General features: G+C 51.8%; 5 protein-coding genes across 5 annotated transcripts, besides 1 other annotated feature; 3 read left to right on the plus strand and 2 right to left on the minus strand.

Annotated features, from left to right (window-relative positions):
• Window positions 1–664: 664 nt before the first annotated feature.
• On the plus strand, window positions 665–5,226 carry PODANS_7_4790 (uncharacterized protein; the record flags this gene model as incomplete). Its single annotated transcript, XM_001907491.1, has 3 exons — window positions 665–2,171; window positions 2,242–3,576; window positions 3,632–5,226. 3 exons carry the CDS (start codon window positions 665–667, stop codon window positions 5,224–5,226), a joined length of 4,437 nt encoding a protein of 1,478 aa, XP_001907526.1.
• A 1,002-nt stretch (window positions 5,227–6,228) lies between these two features.
• On the plus strand, window positions 6,229–8,260 carry PODANS_7_4780 (uncharacterized protein; the record flags this gene model as incomplete). The annotated part of the gene is made up of 2 exons (XM_001907492.1): window positions 6,229–6,806; window positions 6,862–8,260. The coding sequence occupies 2 exons, from the start codon at window positions 6,229–6,231 to the stop codon at window positions 8,258–8,260; spliced, it is 1,977 nt and encodes a 658-aa protein (XP_001907527.1).
• A 161-nt stretch (window positions 8,261–8,421) lies between these two features.
• Window positions 8,422–8,512, plus strand: a tRNA (tRNA-Pro).
• Window positions 8,513–9,954: 1,442 nt separating this feature from the next.
• On the minus strand, window positions 9,955–11,025 carry PODANS_7_4770 (uncharacterized protein; the record flags this gene model as incomplete). The annotated part of the gene is made up of 1 exon (XM_001907493.1): window positions 9,955–11,025. The coding sequence occupies one exon, from the start codon at window positions 11,023–11,025 to the stop codon at window positions 9,955–9,957; it is 1,071 nt and encodes a 356-aa protein (XP_001907528.1).
• Window positions 11,026–14,325: 3,300 nt separating this feature from the next.
• PODANS_7_4760 (uncharacterized protein) lies at window positions 14,326–14,931 on the plus strand (the record flags this gene model as incomplete). Its single annotated transcript, XM_001907494.1, has 3 exons — window positions 14,326–14,384; window positions 14,481–14,515; window positions 14,582–14,931. 3 exons carry the CDS (start codon window positions 14,326–14,328, stop codon window positions 14,929–14,931), a joined length of 444 nt encoding a protein of 147 aa, XP_001907529.1.
• A 1,772-nt stretch (window positions 14,932–16,703) lies between these two features.
• On the minus strand, window positions 16,704–17,521 carry PODANS_7_4750 (uncharacterized protein; the record flags this gene model as incomplete). Its single annotated transcript, XM_001907495.1, has 3 exons — window positions 16,704–17,012; window positions 17,048–17,070; window positions 17,137–17,521. 3 exons carry the CDS (start codon window positions 17,519–17,521, stop codon window positions 16,704–16,706), a joined length of 717 nt encoding a protein of 238 aa, XP_001907530.1.
• Between the last annotated feature and the right edge of the window lie 391 nt (window positions 17,522–17,912).

Here is a 17,912-nt window from a genome sequence, read left to right on the forward strand (position 1 = left end):
CACATGTGCCAAGGTTTCGACGACAGGAGAGCTTTCTTCTGAAGGTAGGGAGGTACTGGAAGAGATCAGATGCTCAAAGTAAGGATTCAAGTACTTGATAATGATCTTCTGAAGAGTGAAAAGAGCAACATTTGACCGGTTGTAAAGTTGCTACTTCGTACTGCAAAAAAACGAAATAGCCATCACAAGCAAATGCTCCCAAAGCCTTGGGGAGGAGGACAAGGCTCTCTCAAGTCGCTCACCGGGACTCCAAACAGGCGCGATTGCCGCCAAAATAAATTCAATCTCACTTCGACGTGCTCTTCCCTATGGTATCTCCTCCTCTCGTCTTTTCACACCACCTTCCATAGCAGACGCCGCACCATCCCATCTGCCTTCTTGTATCACACCCGACATCCTTTGCGCCTGCCAGGTCTTCTTTCACCCCAGAGTGTGGAGCCTCTCCCCTGCGGCGACCAGTCAGATTCACCATTTGCAAGCTGAAGCTGGAGCATCCAAATTAGCTCCCGCCTGCCACTTTCCCCAGATCTTCAACACTAGATGCCCTCACTGTCTAACACAGCAACACGACATCGACGGCCACAGCACTCTCCCTCCGACCTCACCTCTGCCACGCTTTGCCCTTTTATAGCCCCAATGAGGCACCGGCCCACATTGCACAACAATGCCAATGCCAGTCCCAATGCCAAACAACAGGCCATTGATTCCTGCTACGCCTAGCAAGAATGACAAGGTCAATGAAACAGTTATGGGCCTCAATTTTATGTATGGCCTCAGCATACAGGTCCCCGATGTCTCTCCCACCAGAGCCGCCGGCCACGAAACGGAAGAAGCTGCACGCCATCGTCGTATCATCTCGGCCATCCGCTTTCTCTGCTACAAAGACAACGAAGCTTTGGAGCATATACTCCATGATTTTTTTTATCAGGCAAAGTCCGCCAGCCAGCAATGGGTCCACAAGCCACGGGCAGATCCAGCAACCCTGCCCTCGTCTCAAGATTTACCCCCAAAAGCCGTCCACCCCTGGGAACGAGCCCAACTCGAGCAAATTCTGTGCAATCTTCTTGCGGAACGTCAAAGCACTTTGCTGAGGGCACAGACCTTGACTCCCGCGGCATCCAGGTCCTTCGCTCGATCCCGTAGCGATGCTGCTGCTACCGCAGGAATATACCAGGCCGTTCACGATGTGAGACCAAGGTCACCCTCTTCTGCTGGCTCTGCGAAGCGCCGTTCGGATGACGAAGATTACCCAGTTCGAAGCAGCAAGAAGCCACGGGATCAAGCTTTTGCTCCTCCATCACTGGGTCGTTCATCATCCACTCCTGTCTCGGCTGTCCCCTTCTCCAAACTCTTGGATACCGTACCGACTCGTCAGCGTTTGAATGGGGCAGTAGTGCTCGAGACAAGCCGAAGGAACAACCACGCCAAATCGACAAACTGGTCACAGCAACCGTCTTTTGAGATTGACCAAAGTTCGAGTTACTGGAAGACGGATCAACACAGCCTCTCAAGCCATACAACGGCGGTGAACGAATCCCAACCGCTCAGGACCAGCCACTACACAGCCATTAAGAAGGAGGATGTCGGTGTAGCGGAGGTGGTAACGATGACAGTCCCATTCCGGCTTTCACAAAACAGTGTTTCTCGGCTATCTCAACCTTCAGTCACCTCAAAATTCAACTGCACTCAGCAACGGGCCGGTGTTCAGGACGAGCTTTGCGAAGGGCAGAATCCAGCCGCATATCACTTTCTTCAACAGGACACAACCAAGCGGCTCTTGTTTCCCCCAAGCAATGGAGCCCCAATATCAACTAAGCCCCAAGTTGAGCCAGCAGAGGTCATAGATTTGACCAACGATTTCGATACCGACTTTTCAGAAGACGTTAGGGATGCGGTGGAGGCCGAGTACGAAATCGAGCATCTTGGAACACGGCTGCAGCCGACGCCCACCCACACGCCTCACAAGCCACCGGTCTTGCCACCGCCTTACCGTCAGCCTACACAACACCATGCACAACATCACCGCCACCAGCCACAACAACAGCAGCAACAACGGGTCCAACAGATCGAGCAACTCCCGCCACGTAAGCAAGCCACACAGCCCCCCAGGGCACCAAAAGCAGCACTGGCAAGTTTGGCCACGATTCGGACGCGACTGGAGCACACCTGGCGTATGTTTCTTTCCCCATAGAACGAGCATAGAAACTGACATCTTGACAGCAAGATATCCGACCTGGTTAGCGGATGCCCCTCTGGCAGTGGCATGGGAAGTGACGAGGATCCTTCACCATTGCAACGTGGACCCAGAACACGAATCCCTCGTTTATCTACCCGAGTGGGCAACATCGGATATCACCGACATTCGAAGCAGCTTGTACCGACTCGACATCTTTCGAGGCAAGACCTTTCCAGAACGCCCGCCTTCGGATGTTTTCGCTGCCGCCCTGAACAATTTCGAGCTCAACGGAAGTATCGTTCTTATGTCCATCAGTCTGGACTTCAATCCAGACAAGGATAAGCAAGCGCCCCTATTTTTGGTTGATATGAAACCCCTGCGACTTGACCAAGGGTGTAGGCTAACGCGTCGGTTTGGCGCTGACCGGTTCCTCGAGGTCCTTCTGTCGTCACCTACTGCTAGCTCGGCTCCTGATCTGATCAAGAATGCCGAGCCACACGGTGCTGAAGAGGTCATTAAATGGCTTACTAGCAGTGCTCATAGCCTGGTTGGACGGCATTGGAGAGCTTTCTTCGCCAAGGATGCCGGGTTCCGCAGGCCCATCAAAGAATACAGCCTGGCGCCTGAAGAGAAGACCAAAATTGTTTCCAAAGAGCGCCTGCACTTTTTTGCCGAGACAGGAACCAACTTCCAACGGGCCAAGGCATTGACGGTGCCCCCCCTCAATGAGCCCATGGGTCGCCACACTGATTGTACAGTGAGCCAGATGCTGAACTGGCTACTCAACCTGGACGAGCCCAAGAATCAGTCACAGCCGCATCTCAAGCTTTTCTCTCGCATCCAGCTGGGATTAAGCAAAACCTTCCCAACCGTCATTTTCAGCGCTTCCCAGATTTTTGTTCAGCCGCAAGACATGCTGTCACCGATTGGCAAGGTCATGAACGACGGCGTCGGACGCATGTCACGAACGGTGGCTCGAAAAATCAGAGACATCATGGGTCTCACAGAGATCCCCTCGGCAGTTCAGGGCCGCATCGGCTCCGCCAAAGGAATGTGGATTATGGATGTACTTGATACAGGCGACGAAGAATGGATCGAGACATGGCTGTCGCAACGGAAGTGGGAATGTGACCCTCAGACGGTCGACATCCACCAACGAACTCTCGAAATACGGGCGTACGCAACTGAACTCAAGTCGGCTGGTTTGAATCTGCAGTTCCTCCCCGTCTTGGAGGATAGAGCCAAAGACAAGGCTCAGATGAAGCGTGCCATAGGCGCACGTCTCACCAATGATCTCAAAAAGGAGTTTGACGACCAAAAGGCTGCTTTCAAGCATCCTCTCCTGCTACGTCAGTGGTTGCATGAGAACTGGAGTGGACGGGCAGACAGAGTAAAGAACGGTGGGTTTCTCGCCTCTACAGTGCTTGTCGCTGGTAGCTAACATGGAAATAGGAGAGGTGGCCTTTCTGGGAGGGCTGCCCGAGAAAAAGGAAGAAGTTCTGAATCTGTTGCTCCACAGTGGTTTCGATCCCAAGCACCAAAAGTACATTCAAGACATTGCGTGGGAACTCCAGAAGCAAAAGTGCGATATCTTGAGCACAAAGCTCAACATCAAGGTGGGCCGATCGGCCTACATCTACATGGTCGTTGACTTTTGGGAAGTCCTGGAGGAGGGGGAAGTCCATGTCGGCTTCTCTTCCAAGTTCAGGGGCGACGCCGATGACACCTCCTATACCCTTCTCTCCGATTGTGATGTTCTTGTCGCGCGGTCTCCTGCCCACTTTGCCAGTGACGTGCAAAGGGTGCGAGCTGTCTTCAAACCACAGTTGCACGCCTTGAAGGACGTCATTGTCTTCTCGTCAAAAGGGAACGTTCCACTCGCCGAAAAGCTTTCTGGTGGAGACTACGACGGTGACATGGCTTGGGTTTGTTGGGATCCTCTGATCGTGGAAAACTTCGTCAACGCAGTGGTGCCAGAAGAGCCGGATCTGTCGGCATATTTGGGAAAAGACAAGACCACCTTTTCCGATCTCATGTTGGCGAGGGGTGAACAGAGCCCAGATGCTGCCGTGTACGACATGATTGAGAAAAGCTTTCAGTTTTCGATGCAGCCCAACTTTCTGGGCATGTGCACAAACTACAAAGAGAAGCTTTGCTATCACAACAACAGCGTTGGAGATGAGACTGCCATCTGGCTCGGCGCCCTCGTGGGGAAATTGGTCGACCAAAGCAAACAGGGTATTCTTTTCGACAAAGGCAGCTGGGAGCGTCTGCGAAAGGAGAAGTTTGGCCCACACAATATGCAGCCTCCAGACCCGGCATACAAAGGCGACCACTGGAGCGGGCAGGACGAACCACGGCACATCATCGACTACCTCAAGTTTTTCATCGCCAAACCGGCCATTAGTCGTGAAAAGGACGCCCTGAACAAGTTGATCAACTCCCGTGGCACCGACACCCTTGCCAATAGCAACTCAGTGGCACATTATTGGGATCCATATCTTGTTAGCTACTTCAAAAGCTTTGAAGAGGCAGGCCAGGGTTCCAAGACAATCCGCGGCATACTCCAGTGGCTGAAGAACGATATTGCGCAATTGGAGAAGGACTGGAAGACAAGCATGGCCAAAGGCAAGGGCCGTAACTCCAAGTTCTCGTACCCAGAAACCGTCACTCAAATCTTTGGAGGGTGGAACGTCATCCAACCGCGAACATCCGAGTCGATGCCCCTCAAACTAGACCCTGAGATGGCCTTGCTTTTTGGTGGTAACGGCCCGTATGACCCATGGACTGTGCTCAAGGCCAGTGCGACTTTTAAGCAGTGCTACAAAATGGCGCCCAAATTTGCCTGGGCAATGGCTGGTAGACAACTGGCGTATATCAAGGCATTGAACTTGGGACCATCTCAAATTCCCCTCGTCCTCACGCCGCTCATGTATGCGGGACTCAATGCAGATGGTAAATTTGTCAAGCAGTTTGTGGCTCGACTCGAGCATGACGGGACTCAGTATGGCGAGATGGAGGATAGGGATTCGGACTGGGATGAAGACTAGAAGAGCGCGGGACATAGAGCTGGTTGAACGGGCATCTCTTTTCATATTCCACCTGCGGTGTGCTTTTCATTCGGTGCGTTTGCATATTTGCTTGTTCTCGTGGTTGGTTTGTTGTCTAGATACCTCTTGGGTTTGTTGGTTTAATGATGACATTTCTTAGACACCTCCCCGTGTTCTTTAGGCTAACTCGTTTGTTTGAATTGATGAGAGCCTGGTTCGAGCAAGTCTTCTTGGTGTCGCCCCCCAAAACGGAAGGCCAAAATCTCCGGCTATAATGTTGCGAAGCTGAGAGCATCGATAGGTTGCAACTTGCCACTCCGGTATCCCGGCAGAAGGCGTCAATACACCCTTCCCCACTCGGTACGTCTGGGCCTTAAATTGGGGAAAGACGAGGCGACAAACGGCAGATCAAGCACAGTTTCCATGTAAGGTAGGTGTCCAACATGGTAAGTGCCATGCCTGCGTGCGCGATGCCGCGCTGGTTTCCCAGAAGCGACATGAGCCAGGACAAGCAAAAAGCAGGCCTACGGTGAGACGAGAGGGTTTACGCAATGCTTGAGCCACCTGCATCACCTTGGGACTTACCAAGTGGCACATCAGCCACAGAAAATTGCGATGCCGAATTGCTGTACATTGCAATCAGGTACCGACCACTGACGTTATTGGCTGCTGCTTCAAAGGACATTTTACGACATCCGCCTTCGCTCAACTTTACTCAACTGCCCCAATCCATTTACCGGCATCCTTATTACCCTCGACACACAAATAGATTACCTTCACTCCAACTCGGATGTCCAGCCGAGAGGTGGGGTTTCCGTTTGCCCTGACCATTTCACCATTTGGAAAAAGTCGTCAGGGGATGCCAAGACCCTCTTTGGTCGTTGTCAATATCGACAATTCGATGTTTGAGGCGAGCTCGGCTGCATCGTTCCGAGATAAGTGGGGAGGCTGGTGCTCACGAACAAAGTACAAATGAACATACTGTCGCTGGAGGTATTGACAATGAAGCTTTGCTGGCTCTCTACCCCCTTTGTCTCGTTGGCGGCCAAGATGAAGCTATCATTGGGCTCCTCAAGCAACGGAGGCGGAGGCGCTTCCAGCCTCTTGTCACTTTCTCTTTTGCTGACTCTCAACCCACTCACAGCAACTGCTCAAACGGCCCCCCGAGATGGCGCCATCTACGATTACATCGTCGTTGGGAGTGGCCCCGGAGGCGGTGTTGTCGCTTCAAATCTTGCCAAAGCGGGCTATTCCGTTCTGATCCTCGAAGCTGGTGACGACAGTCCGGGACAAGGCTTCGGTCGTTACACCCCCACCGTTACGTGGGATTTCTTCGTGAAGCACTATCCAGAGGGCGATCCAAGAGACAACAAATATAGTCATCTCACCTGGAGGACAAGAGAGGGCAGGTATTGGGTTGGACAGAGTGGTGCACCGGCTGGCTCTACGCTGCTTGGAGTGTATTATCCGCGCGGTTCCACACTCGGTGGCTCGTCCATGATCAACGCCATGGTCACTTGGCTGCCGAGTGATAGTGATTGGAACTTTCATGCCAATGTCACAGGGGATGACAGCTGGCGGTGTGTAAATCCATTCCGCCCCTTCCCGTGTTGATGCTGACACAGCCTTGAACAGAGCCGAGAACATGCACGCCATTTTCAAGAAGATTGAAAAGAACAACTATGCCACCCGTGGAGCTGCCAACGCGGCAAACCATGGCTTCGACGGCTTTTTCCAGACCAACATGGGTTCCATGACCCAACAGCGCCAGCTCGGCCAGCTCTCGGGCAACCGTGTGATGCAGACATATGCGCAAGACTGGGGCCTATCCGGGCAGTCCATGAACAACTTGTTGACTCGTGACCCGAACGAAATCAACCCCAACCGCGATCAGACCTCCTCGATCTACGGTCTCGTCACCCACGCCTTCTCCAATGGCAACCGATACTCCTCCCGCAACTACATCCAAGACACACAGCGCACTGTCGGCTCCAACCTCACCGTTTCTCTTACCTCCCTCGCGACCAAGATTCTCTTTGATACAGCCTCCAAATGCGATGGCACTGCGGCCAAGCCCCGCGCCACTGGAGTTGAGTACTTGTTCGGACGCTCTCTGTATAAGGGTGACTCGCGCCGCGCTGCCAATGCCCAAGGCACCAAGCGCACTGCTTACGCCCGCCGCGAGGTCATTCTCTCGGGAGGTGCCTTCAACTCCCCTCAGCTCCTCCAGCTGTCGGGTATTGGAGATGCAGCCCTCCTGAAGCAGTACAGTATTCCTTTGATCAAAGATCTGCCCGGTGTCGGTCAAAACCTCATGGACAATCAAGAAATGCCCATCGTTGGCACTGGCAGCGCCGGCTCCGGTTTGGCGGAAGTCTCCATGTTTAAGACCAAGCACCCGGCCCACGGGGAGAGAGACATGTTCCTAATGGGTGGCCAAGGGTTCCTGTTCAGAGGTTTCTGGCCTGATAACCCGGTTCGCACCCCAGCTGAGCCGCGCAGCCCGTACGGTGTCTCCATGGTGAAGGGATCCTCCCTCAACAACAAGGGCTGGGTCAAGATTAGAAGCTCAGACCCGACCGAGACTCCAGAGATCAACTTTAACCATTTCGCGCCCGGTTCTGAGTTGGACATGGAGGCCATGAAGGACACTGTCGCTTGGATCAGAACGGTGTACTCCCGTGTAGGTATCACCACCGTGGAGCCACCGTGCAATGCCGGACCAGATGCGAATGGATACTGCGGGAAGGAGGATGAAAACTGGATTCATGAGCGGACCTTTGGGCACCACCCTACTTCTACCAATAGAATCGGGGCGGACAATGACCCGCTGGCGGTGCTGGACAGCAAGTTTAGGGTTAGAGGGGTGAGTGGGTTGAGAGTGGTGGATGCAAGCGCTTTTGCGCGGATCCCGGGGGTCTTCCCTGCTGTGTCGACGTTCATGATCAGCCAGAAGGCGAGTGACGATATGTTGGCCGAGTTGAAGGATGGGCAGGCGGTCAAGGTCTGCGTGAACGGCGTGTTGATTTCATGAAGAGGAGATGAGAGTACGCTAGGCTTCAGGTAATCCAAGTACCTAGTGCAATCCATTTGTGGTTTGTTTACTTGCATGTAATTGAAAAGGGGAAAAGGCCAAACCATCATCACGTCGACCATAGGTGTTGGTTTCAATTCCACAAGCCATCAAACATGTTAGGCCGTGTGGTGTAGTGGTAGCATACTTGCTTTGGGAATAAACTCCCACAGCTGTTGCAAGTGGTCCCAGGTTCGAGCCCTGGCTCGGCCCCATATTTTGCTTGTAAAATGTGTTGATTGATCAACACATTTTCTTTTTCACGGGTCAGATTCCCAAGTTCTATGCGCGAAGTTCATGACGTTGAGATTAAACTGGAATGTAGACGAGGCAGGGTGACTTTTGAAACGTCTCGGCTTGGCTGGGAATTCCAGAGCGCGCTCATGGCTGGGAAGACTTTGTATGCCCAGCCCCTGTCTCAGAATCCCCATGGCATGAGAAGCAACGCCGGCCTCAGTTATAGCATTGTAAACCAAGTTTATGATGATGCGTATCCAGATTCCATATGCTCCCTTCCACTTATGTTTCCACTGCTCTGCCTAGTTTTGGCCTTTAAAAGCCCCTGCTCTCTCTCCAGTCCCGTCTCATGGCATTGTCGTTTTCCCACAACAGTGTTCGAAGCGACATCTACGGCAATTGTACCGAACCTATTTTGCCAAATCTTCCAAGACTTGATACAGTAAGGTCGTCAATATGTACACATCTACATTGACAAGCTACCTCGGTGCTGTGGTCTTGCTACTTTCTAGTCCAGCTCTTGGTCTTCCACGACCCATCGCCTATTATGGACACTATCTGCGACACCCTGACGAGTTCAAGCGGGCCATGGTACCTCTTCAAGTTCGAGAACAACCAACGACACTTTCAACAGAAGCCCCGCAAGCCATCATTGCTGTGCCGTCAGCCACAACGAGAGCCTCAACCATATTTTCGGTAGGCCTCCGTGACATCGAAGAGCCAACAGAGCCTACCACCACTACCACTATTACAATAATGACGACGAGGACCCAGACGCAGACAATCGACATCAAATCCACGATGACAAGAACTGTTTTTGGTGGATTCCCACATACTACGGGAGAGAGCTTAAACGTGGTCTGGATCAATGGGAATGGACAAGTGGGTTACTTTGAGGGCTGAGAAACATATAAAGGGCTTTGCTTGAAGGGGTACTTGAGGTGCTATTATGCATCTAGCCATGTTGTATATGTAACGATAAGGTAGCATAGAAACACTGCGACAAGCGAATAGATTTGTAGTACCTTATTATGATCTATGTTGTAGTAGACATTTATCTAGCATACCTAAATGAAATTCAAACCAATGCAAAATGACTTTCTGTGAAATCAGATGTAGTGATAACACATGAAGATCCAGTCGGATTTTGGCGAGCTCAAGTAGCATGTGCCACGAGCACACAACCAGTCTCTCATGCCCATCGTCCTCCGGGTTCCCATCCTAAATCCATTCAATGAGGGCCAGTCCGAGCACAGCACGCAGCTGTATATTCTCGCCGAAAATCCTTGGGCAGACGGGGATCTCATATGGCGGACCTGCTTCGAGCCGTCACGGACTTGGTGATAGGAATACCCAGGATCCGAGGTCATCCTCTATTGCCACTGCACATGTTTCGCTGAATAGTAGTGCGTTGTCTCTTAAAAACCCAACTCAACTCTGCCTAGAAATTCCCATTCCTCATCCTTTCCGCCGCCTCTTTCACTGATGTCATGGACATCTTCCAGCAGCGGGGCTTCTCGCATATGCGCATCATCAACGCCGAGGGCCCATCCAGCGGTAGCCAATGAGTCACGTTGTTGACTGATGTTTTCTTGTTCCTTGCCGGTTGATCGTCCCCTGAAGCCGAACCGCAATCTGTTTTGCGACAACCCAACCAACTCTCGCTCATGCAGTGACGCCATGTTTGTCTCCTCTCCTTCCAAACTCTGAACCATCTGTGGCCAGCAAATCTCACCCCGCACCGCAGCTTTGTACCTTTGTTTGTCGTACAGAGCCTGTTCATACCCAACAGCCCTGATCTTATCGCCAAGATCATATTCCTCTCCAACACTCAGACTCATCTCAGGAGCAGGAGCACCCCCAAAGCCACGACCCATCCTCATCATCATCTCCCTCCTTCTCTTGGAAGTTTCCTCATCCCGAAAGGCATCCTCCCTCTCCAAACTCGGGGGTCTCCTTTGCAGCTGTCGTCTTTCTGATCGCTCCCTCTCCCTCTCATAGGGAAGTTGAACAGCTGCACATTCCTGGTCCTCCAATGCATATTCCGCCAGCCGGTTCCAGTGTCCTTGTTGGTCCTTTCTTCTCCTTTTGACCAGATCACACTTTGCCCATGTCCTAGCAAAGGGTTCGATGCCCGCTCTTTTTGGCCCGATGGCCTTGTTGCTGGCAATAGCGCGAACCTGATGAGGCTTGATGCGAAGGGGAGCTTGCTTGGAGGGGTCGTGGTGGGACCAGTAGTAGTTGCCGGACCAGAGCCAGTGCTCATGGGCTTTTTGGTGAATTGTGTGGAGGCGTCGGGTGGACCATTTGAAGGGGTGGTGAGGATGTTTGGCCTTTGGGTGACGGCTATGTTGGGAAAAGTATTGTTCGTTACTTGGGTTAGTCTCGCTGAATTCGAGATCGGATGTTGGATCGCCGAGGCCTTTCCCCCCAAATTGGGGAGGAAGAGATGGGGGGAGGTAAGTGGAAGAGTGAAAACAAAGCCCCATGTTTGAGCGCAGTGACTTGGTATTTATCTGAAAAGCAAGATGCGGCCTGAAATCTGTCCTCGGATGCAGATCAACAATTAGCAAGTGAGGAATTCACCGAAGACACGAATTGTACACAGCAAGGCGTGAAACAAAGGGGAGTAGAAGAGACTAGAAGATACCAATGCTCGACTTTGGCAGGGGACCTATTATACCGCTTTGACATTAAAGGCGTCGCTGTCATGGCCTCACAGGGTATATGATTGGTTTCAATCAAAATCGGTCAGAGTCACCGGGGTTTGCATCAGATTCAGTGGGTTGATATTCAATGTTATTGGCGGAGTAAGGGGAGGCAAGTGACTCACGGGGTGGTTTTGGCTGTCATGGGGGTATTGCTACCTGCTAGGCATTCGTGGGAACCCCACGGCACAAGCAGGCAGAGGGCGGCGCCATGAGAGACCCCCTGTCAGTTGAAAACAGGGCGGAATCGATGTCAGTGGAAGAGTGTTGTTGGGATTAACAGTGAAAATAAGCGCGACGATGAACACACCTATGAGGGCTTTTTTGAGTACCCAGGTACATCAAGTGGGCAAAAAACGGAAAGAACAGGTTACTTGCCATTGCCCCCCCCCGGTGTTCCCTCTGTTTTCAAGCCTGTAAGATGTCAAAATAAGGCTTGCTCCGGCGGCCCTCGCTAAGAGATGACACTTGGCGCGCCAACTTCTCTAATAGGCCTCCCGAATTGATGAGCACCGGGCTTGATTTGAGGACAGCCTCATGCCTGCCTACTTTTCAGGGGAGCCTAAAATGTGATTTTGTGTCTTTCTTCAATAAAATAACAGCTAGAAACACAGCATTTGTTCTAAGACTTGCGGAAGGCAAGGCTGCCTACCATGCAAGTAGGTAGTTAGGTATGCATCATCTGTTCATGAATGTTCTCGGGGAGACCGAAACACAAATTTTTCCCACAGCTGTCTTCCATAGGGCAATAATAAACTGAAACTGACTGCAGACACACAAAATGATAAGAGAAGGAAAGGATGAGCTCGGGACTTTTCCACGTGAAATTACCGGAAACGGGGAGCTAGTGTGTGGTGTCACCTGCCGTATTATAGGTAAACATATAGGAGCCTGTACATATATGCCCCATTTGCCCTTCAGTAAGTCCATCATTACCATCACTGGCCTTCTCCCCAGTTCAAACTGAGCTGATTCTTCAAACCGACCATGGCGCGTGCAACTTGGGCCAACAGCCTTGTGGTGTTCTTCCCATCATTCACTCACCATGCCTTTGCCCTTTGGCCCCTGGACTCACTGACAGAAAGATTCACTGGCCTGGATTTTTCTCGACACGGGAGCCAGTGGTGGGCTGAATGATATGCCCAGTGCTTCCTATACTATGGCCCAGAGATCATGGGGCATGTTCCCAAGCCTTGCTACGATACTGCGGTCGCAAATAGCTACTGCGATCCTCACGACATTGACGTGTGGGATGTCACGTACATTGATGTACGACTCTCTTCCCGCTCTGAACTCCAAACCAGCATTTCTAGAATATAAGACTGAACTTCTGGAAAAGGTGCAAGGTTTCGAAACTCTTTTGCCAATGCATCTCTTCTCCAACGACTATCGAGATCCTGGCCACTGACTTCGGGTACCATTCCAACCTCGCTCCCTCGGCAGGTCACGATGAGAATGAGTGCTGATCACTGAAACACAGCAAGGTTCCCGTCAAGGCTCGTCAGTGGATCGATACAGTGTCAAGCTACCCGGGCCCCAAGGCTGCTCAGCCTGGAACGGCGGAGATCACCTTGACTTCTTTTCGGAGATTGCGCCGCAAAGTTACCTTATCTGTATGGTTCCACGAAGTCGCTCACAGCTTGGATTGCTGGACCACACCTCGCCCTGCCAAACTGCCCGAAACCTTTTGTTACAGGGACGCCCTGACGACTCTGATGCATGGAGGATGAGGAAGGGGAGAGAATCGACGCCTAAGTTGAGGGCTGAGGAGCGAGTTAGGTTGAGAGGGAGCAACACAAAGTCTAGGGTTCAAAGAAGATTAAGCTCGTGATTGTTCATGTACCTATCGGTGAATCATTCCATCTGACCCATAGCCCGCATCTCAGCATAACCCTCTACAAATGTGAATCGATACATTTAGGTATCCAGCACGGTCCAGGTCTCTGCCATTTATGTCCTCAAATTTCCAACATCTGGTGGAACCCAGCGCCCACTCGCACGTACTTTGGGCTACGATTCTCCTTTGTCGAGCTGCACATTCGGAAATGTTGACTTTGTTGCCCGTGCAGAACGGCTTTTGCGGATACATCTTCCTGATAGGCAGATGCTGGCAATGCATATGATGAAAAATACACCGGGAGAGACAGAGATGGCAATTGTCTGCTTCGTGGAAAGAGAACCACCTTGCCCTGATCCAACCCGGCGTGGTTGCAATGAAAGGCGTGACCACAAAGGCCAACATGTTGTAAGCCGTTGCGTACCTAGGTAGCCAAGAAGCAGGGCACTTGTGTAAGGCAGGATGCCAGGCAGTTTCCCCTGTTGTCACACGATATCCATCGGCTTTGAAAGTTAACATTTCTGATTGTTCTCAACCTGGAACGAATGCACCATAAATCCTAGAATCCGAAGAGTGGGCAAAATAATTCGGCACACCCATCAGAAAATGTCTCGCAATGCACCGCGGCTTATGTCCAGTGCTCAAAGTGGAATAACGTTAATCAGACAGTCGCCGTTCCGGGTTACACGCAGGATAAGACGCAGAGAGCAAGGGGTACACTAGGATTCTGGTCGGTCACATACCCACATAACTACTACCTAGTATGTCGTGTTGGTCCCTGATACAGTGGTGCTCAACGTAAGCGGGAACTCGGAGTGTAACATAAATGGCCCATATCATGACATTTTCCTTGAACACCTTACTCAAGTTCTACAGAACCAACTGCCAACAACACAATATGTTGGACCTTAGCGTGCTGTATAGGCCCAACAAATACTACCTCGAGATCCTGTATAGGCCCAACAAATACTACCTCGAGATCCTGTATAGGCCCAAAAAATACTACCTCGAGATCCTGACAGTGGCAGCATCCACTTATCTAGGACACCGCCGGAGTGAGCCGCGATTAAGCTGGAAATGGGCGCGGTGGAAGAATGAAGAGAAAAAAGCTATAAGAACCACGATTGTTACCTTTCGTAAGTTGGAAGAGACAGAGCATCAGGATCTTCCATAGAGTCCCCCAGAGCCCCAAAACCGACAACTTACACCTCGTTACCTCCGCTGAGCCTTTGGAAGTCGTCAAGATGAAGCTCTCCAGCAGCGTTTTCTCCCTGGGCATGGCCGGTCTCGCCGTCGCCACTCCGTATGTTGCAACACTGTCCAGGACCTTCAGAGACCCTCACAATCCTGTGGGACACATCAATGTACCTTACTGACATCCTTCTGATTGCCCCTCCAGGGTCCCCGTGCACCTCGACATCCGCGCCGATAAGTGTACGTCAAGTTACTCCCGAGACACAATGAATAGGTTAGAGCTCAAGACTGACATTTGTTGGACAGACTGGTACATGAACGGCTGGGGCAATCCCAACTGCCAGGGTTCCTTCTTGTGGGCCTACCAGGGGAACGGCAACGCATGTGTCAATGTCCCGGCGATGGCGGCGTCGGTCAGCTTCGGCATCTCCCCTGGTGTGGCGGAGCTTGGACTGGTAAACTTACCAACCTGTGGACTCGCGCGCTCCGCTCTCGTCGCCGGAACCCCCGACGCTACAACCAGCGACTTCAGTCCCACTGTGCAGCTGATCGAGGTCAACGGTGATGGCGACAGCGGCCTCGAAAAGCGACAAGTCCACACCAGTTGCAACAACAGCAAGGAAGGGGTTTGGGCTTTCCGAATCAGATGGGTTTGATCGGGTAGACGAGGAGTGTTACGTAAAGAATTTTTCGGTCATGGAATCATGAGGAAATTATCGAGGGTAGTTGCATTGACCCGATCTCGGTCCGTTGCCTGGTAGACGGTTGTGCTGATAGGATGCGATGAACAAAGAGACCTATTTTACAGGAATTACAACTCATGTCATAAATACCTAAGCAGTCATTACCCTGGGGAGCCAGATTTTAACAGGACGTGGGCCGCTTTGAATGGAGCTGTTCTTGACATTACGGTTCATTTGGCTTCTCGCACTTTCCAGTATGAGATGTTGGGTCCTGTCGTCCTCCAAACATGAACACCTATGCTACATCATTGGCGCCTACCGCACCTAGAGGCTTTCCTCAGAATATCCAATCACCTTATCTATACCGCGCTTCGGCACATTTCCTGTCTGCATGCTGCCGTGTCCAGCGGGCCTCACCTGCGTGATTGTGAGGTTGTTGATACAGGGCAACATCACGTCTGGTCTTGGCAGTAGGCCTCTCTGCCGCCGTCTGGTGTCATCATTGGACAGCTGCTGTGAAGTGTGCACTTCCAAAGTACCACAGAGTATGAGATTTACGCCTACCATTGGGATGATTTTGGCATAAAAGGGGGGTTCCCATCATCGTTAAGATTCATTGCACCGGGCAGTTTGCGTTCAACTTTCCTCCTTCAAGAGACATCGGCTTCGAATCCACTCAACAAAAGCGAACATGGCCCGGAAAAGGTGGTACGCTGTGGCAAGGGGTCGCCAGCTGGGTGTATACGAGACATGGGAGTATGTTGCGTCACATTTTACTCTTCACACTTTCATCATGGCTTCCCCGATACTGAAACTAGGTACTGCAGGCAAACCGAGGCGCAGGTTCTGGGATTTCCAGATAACCGTCACAAATCCTTTCCAACAAAAGAAGAGGCCGAGAAATTTGTAGGGGAGAACAGAAATACCAAGGCTGAGCCGCTTGGGGATGCTGAAACTCGGGACGCATCCACGCAGCCATCGACAGCAGGTGGTTCGTCTCCTTCGCCGCCACCATCATCACCCTGTTCCTGTTCCTCGTCCATTTGTTCCCGACCTACACCGGTAGTGTTTGGAGCTGACACTGTGCCTGTGAAGAATAAACTTGTAGATCACAAGCTCTCAACACCAGGCGGGGGGAAGAAGGGGTATTGGCAGCGCCAAGGGAACAAGGGCCAAGCCAACAAGGGCCAAGCCAACAAGGGCAGGTTGGACATCAGAGTAAATGTTTCTCGGGTGTGAAGTAGCTAAGGATGAAGCCATCATGAATTGCCTTAACTCATTCAACCAAGACAGGTAGCTGCACGGTGTGAGAATGACACGTGGCCAATAAACAGGATGAAATTTTCTATTGTTTTTTGATCAATCGAGTGTTGTATAATACAGCATCAAGTGGCCAGCGCCTCACATCTAACCCATCTCGGCTCTCATGTGTACCACATTTCCCGGCATCGGGCCGCTGTCCAATTCTGTGGGCATCTCACCTCCCATTTCTACTGGATGCTTTGTTGAGTATCACCCACCGGCCTGGCACCAGAATAGAGGGGTGGCATCTTGTACTGAAACTCTGAGCGATAATACCCTCCTGCATGAGCGTCATGCCCATGAACCTCTACCATATCACGAGAGGCCCCGTGTAGCTCTGCCACCGGTCCGTTGGAGGCCTTTTTCTTCTGCCGCCTGAAGAACAAAAATGCCAACAAAGCAGCAACTAACACAGCACAGGGAATACCCACGCCTAATCCTATCTAGAGTCCGTTGTTATCTTCGTCCGAGGGGGTTGGCGCTGGTGTTGCTGGTCCGGCATTCGTGGGCGGCACCACGATTTCCGTTGTCGAGGAAGAAGATGTGGATTCGGAGGACGTAGAGGAAAATGTAGAGGAAGATGATGTTGAGGTGGTGGGCACAGGGGCTGTTGTTCTGACGGTACCGGTCTCGCTTAACGGGGGGAAGCTGGTGGTAGCACCTGTTGCTCGAGTTGATACGATTTCCCCCCCTTCATCGAGAAAGGTCCCCTTGCCATCCTGGCAACATTGTGGATCGTTGTTGCAACAAGGCTACCATCGCGGCATTGTACTACACGCGGCAGAACCCCATTGCTGGCGGCTGTTTCGTCTAAATGGTGCGCCATCGAGTTAGTGATTGTCTGTGGCTAGATGCAAGGAAACGTACTGTAAAGACAGATCTGTCCGCAGCTGTCATCCCATTCCCGGATTGCACATGGACCCCTCACCCATAAACCCTCTGGATCGTTTGGGTTGTGACATAGTCGATTGGATAGACAGGTTGCTTTTCGGCCGCAGCAGGCGTTGGATCCAGGACAGAGCGTGTTGTCTGTGTAGGCTTGGCCGGCAAAACCGTAGCATGTTATTTGAGCGTCCACTGTGGCGGGATAGGCGAAGAACAACAACAATGCTGGCAGAACAAGTGCTATATACGCCGAAATAAGTGAGGGATGCCGGTTAGCGCCCTGGCCTGATGCGGGTGATAACATGACGATTGCAACGGGGCCGGAAAGCATCGCCAAGGACATGATCCTGGCTGGCCAGTTATATTCGATCGACATCGTTGTGATGTCTTGGATTGGCTGGCTCGGATTTGACCATGTTTCTGTGAGTACATTTCAGGTTGCTTTGCCGCAGGGAGACGGCGGGACAGACCCGCTCCCGAAAATGACCTAATGCTCAAAGTTCCTGTTGGCACCGTCAGCTTGATCTTTCAGTCGAAAGAATAAGCATACCTGGAACCGACTACACTTGTGGTCATCAATATGGCTGGAAACGGGAGAGAGAACCCCAGTCTTGGCGTTCTGTCTCCTGGCTGCAACAGCGGGAGCTAATCTCAGAGTGGCTAGCACAGGCACTGCCCCACCTTTCCACCCCACCATGTTTTCTGCAGCGACTCCAAAAATTGTTGCTTCCAACTCCCACTCCCGAATCTCTCGATTGTCATGAGAT

Source organism: Podospora anserina, chromosome 7, assembly GCF_000226545.1.
Source record: "Podospora anserina S mat+ genomic DNA chromosome 7, supercontig 1".
Classification (NCBI taxonomy): domain Eukaryota; kingdom Fungi; phylum Ascomycota; class Sordariomycetes; order Sordariales; family Podosporaceae; genus Podospora; species Podospora anserina.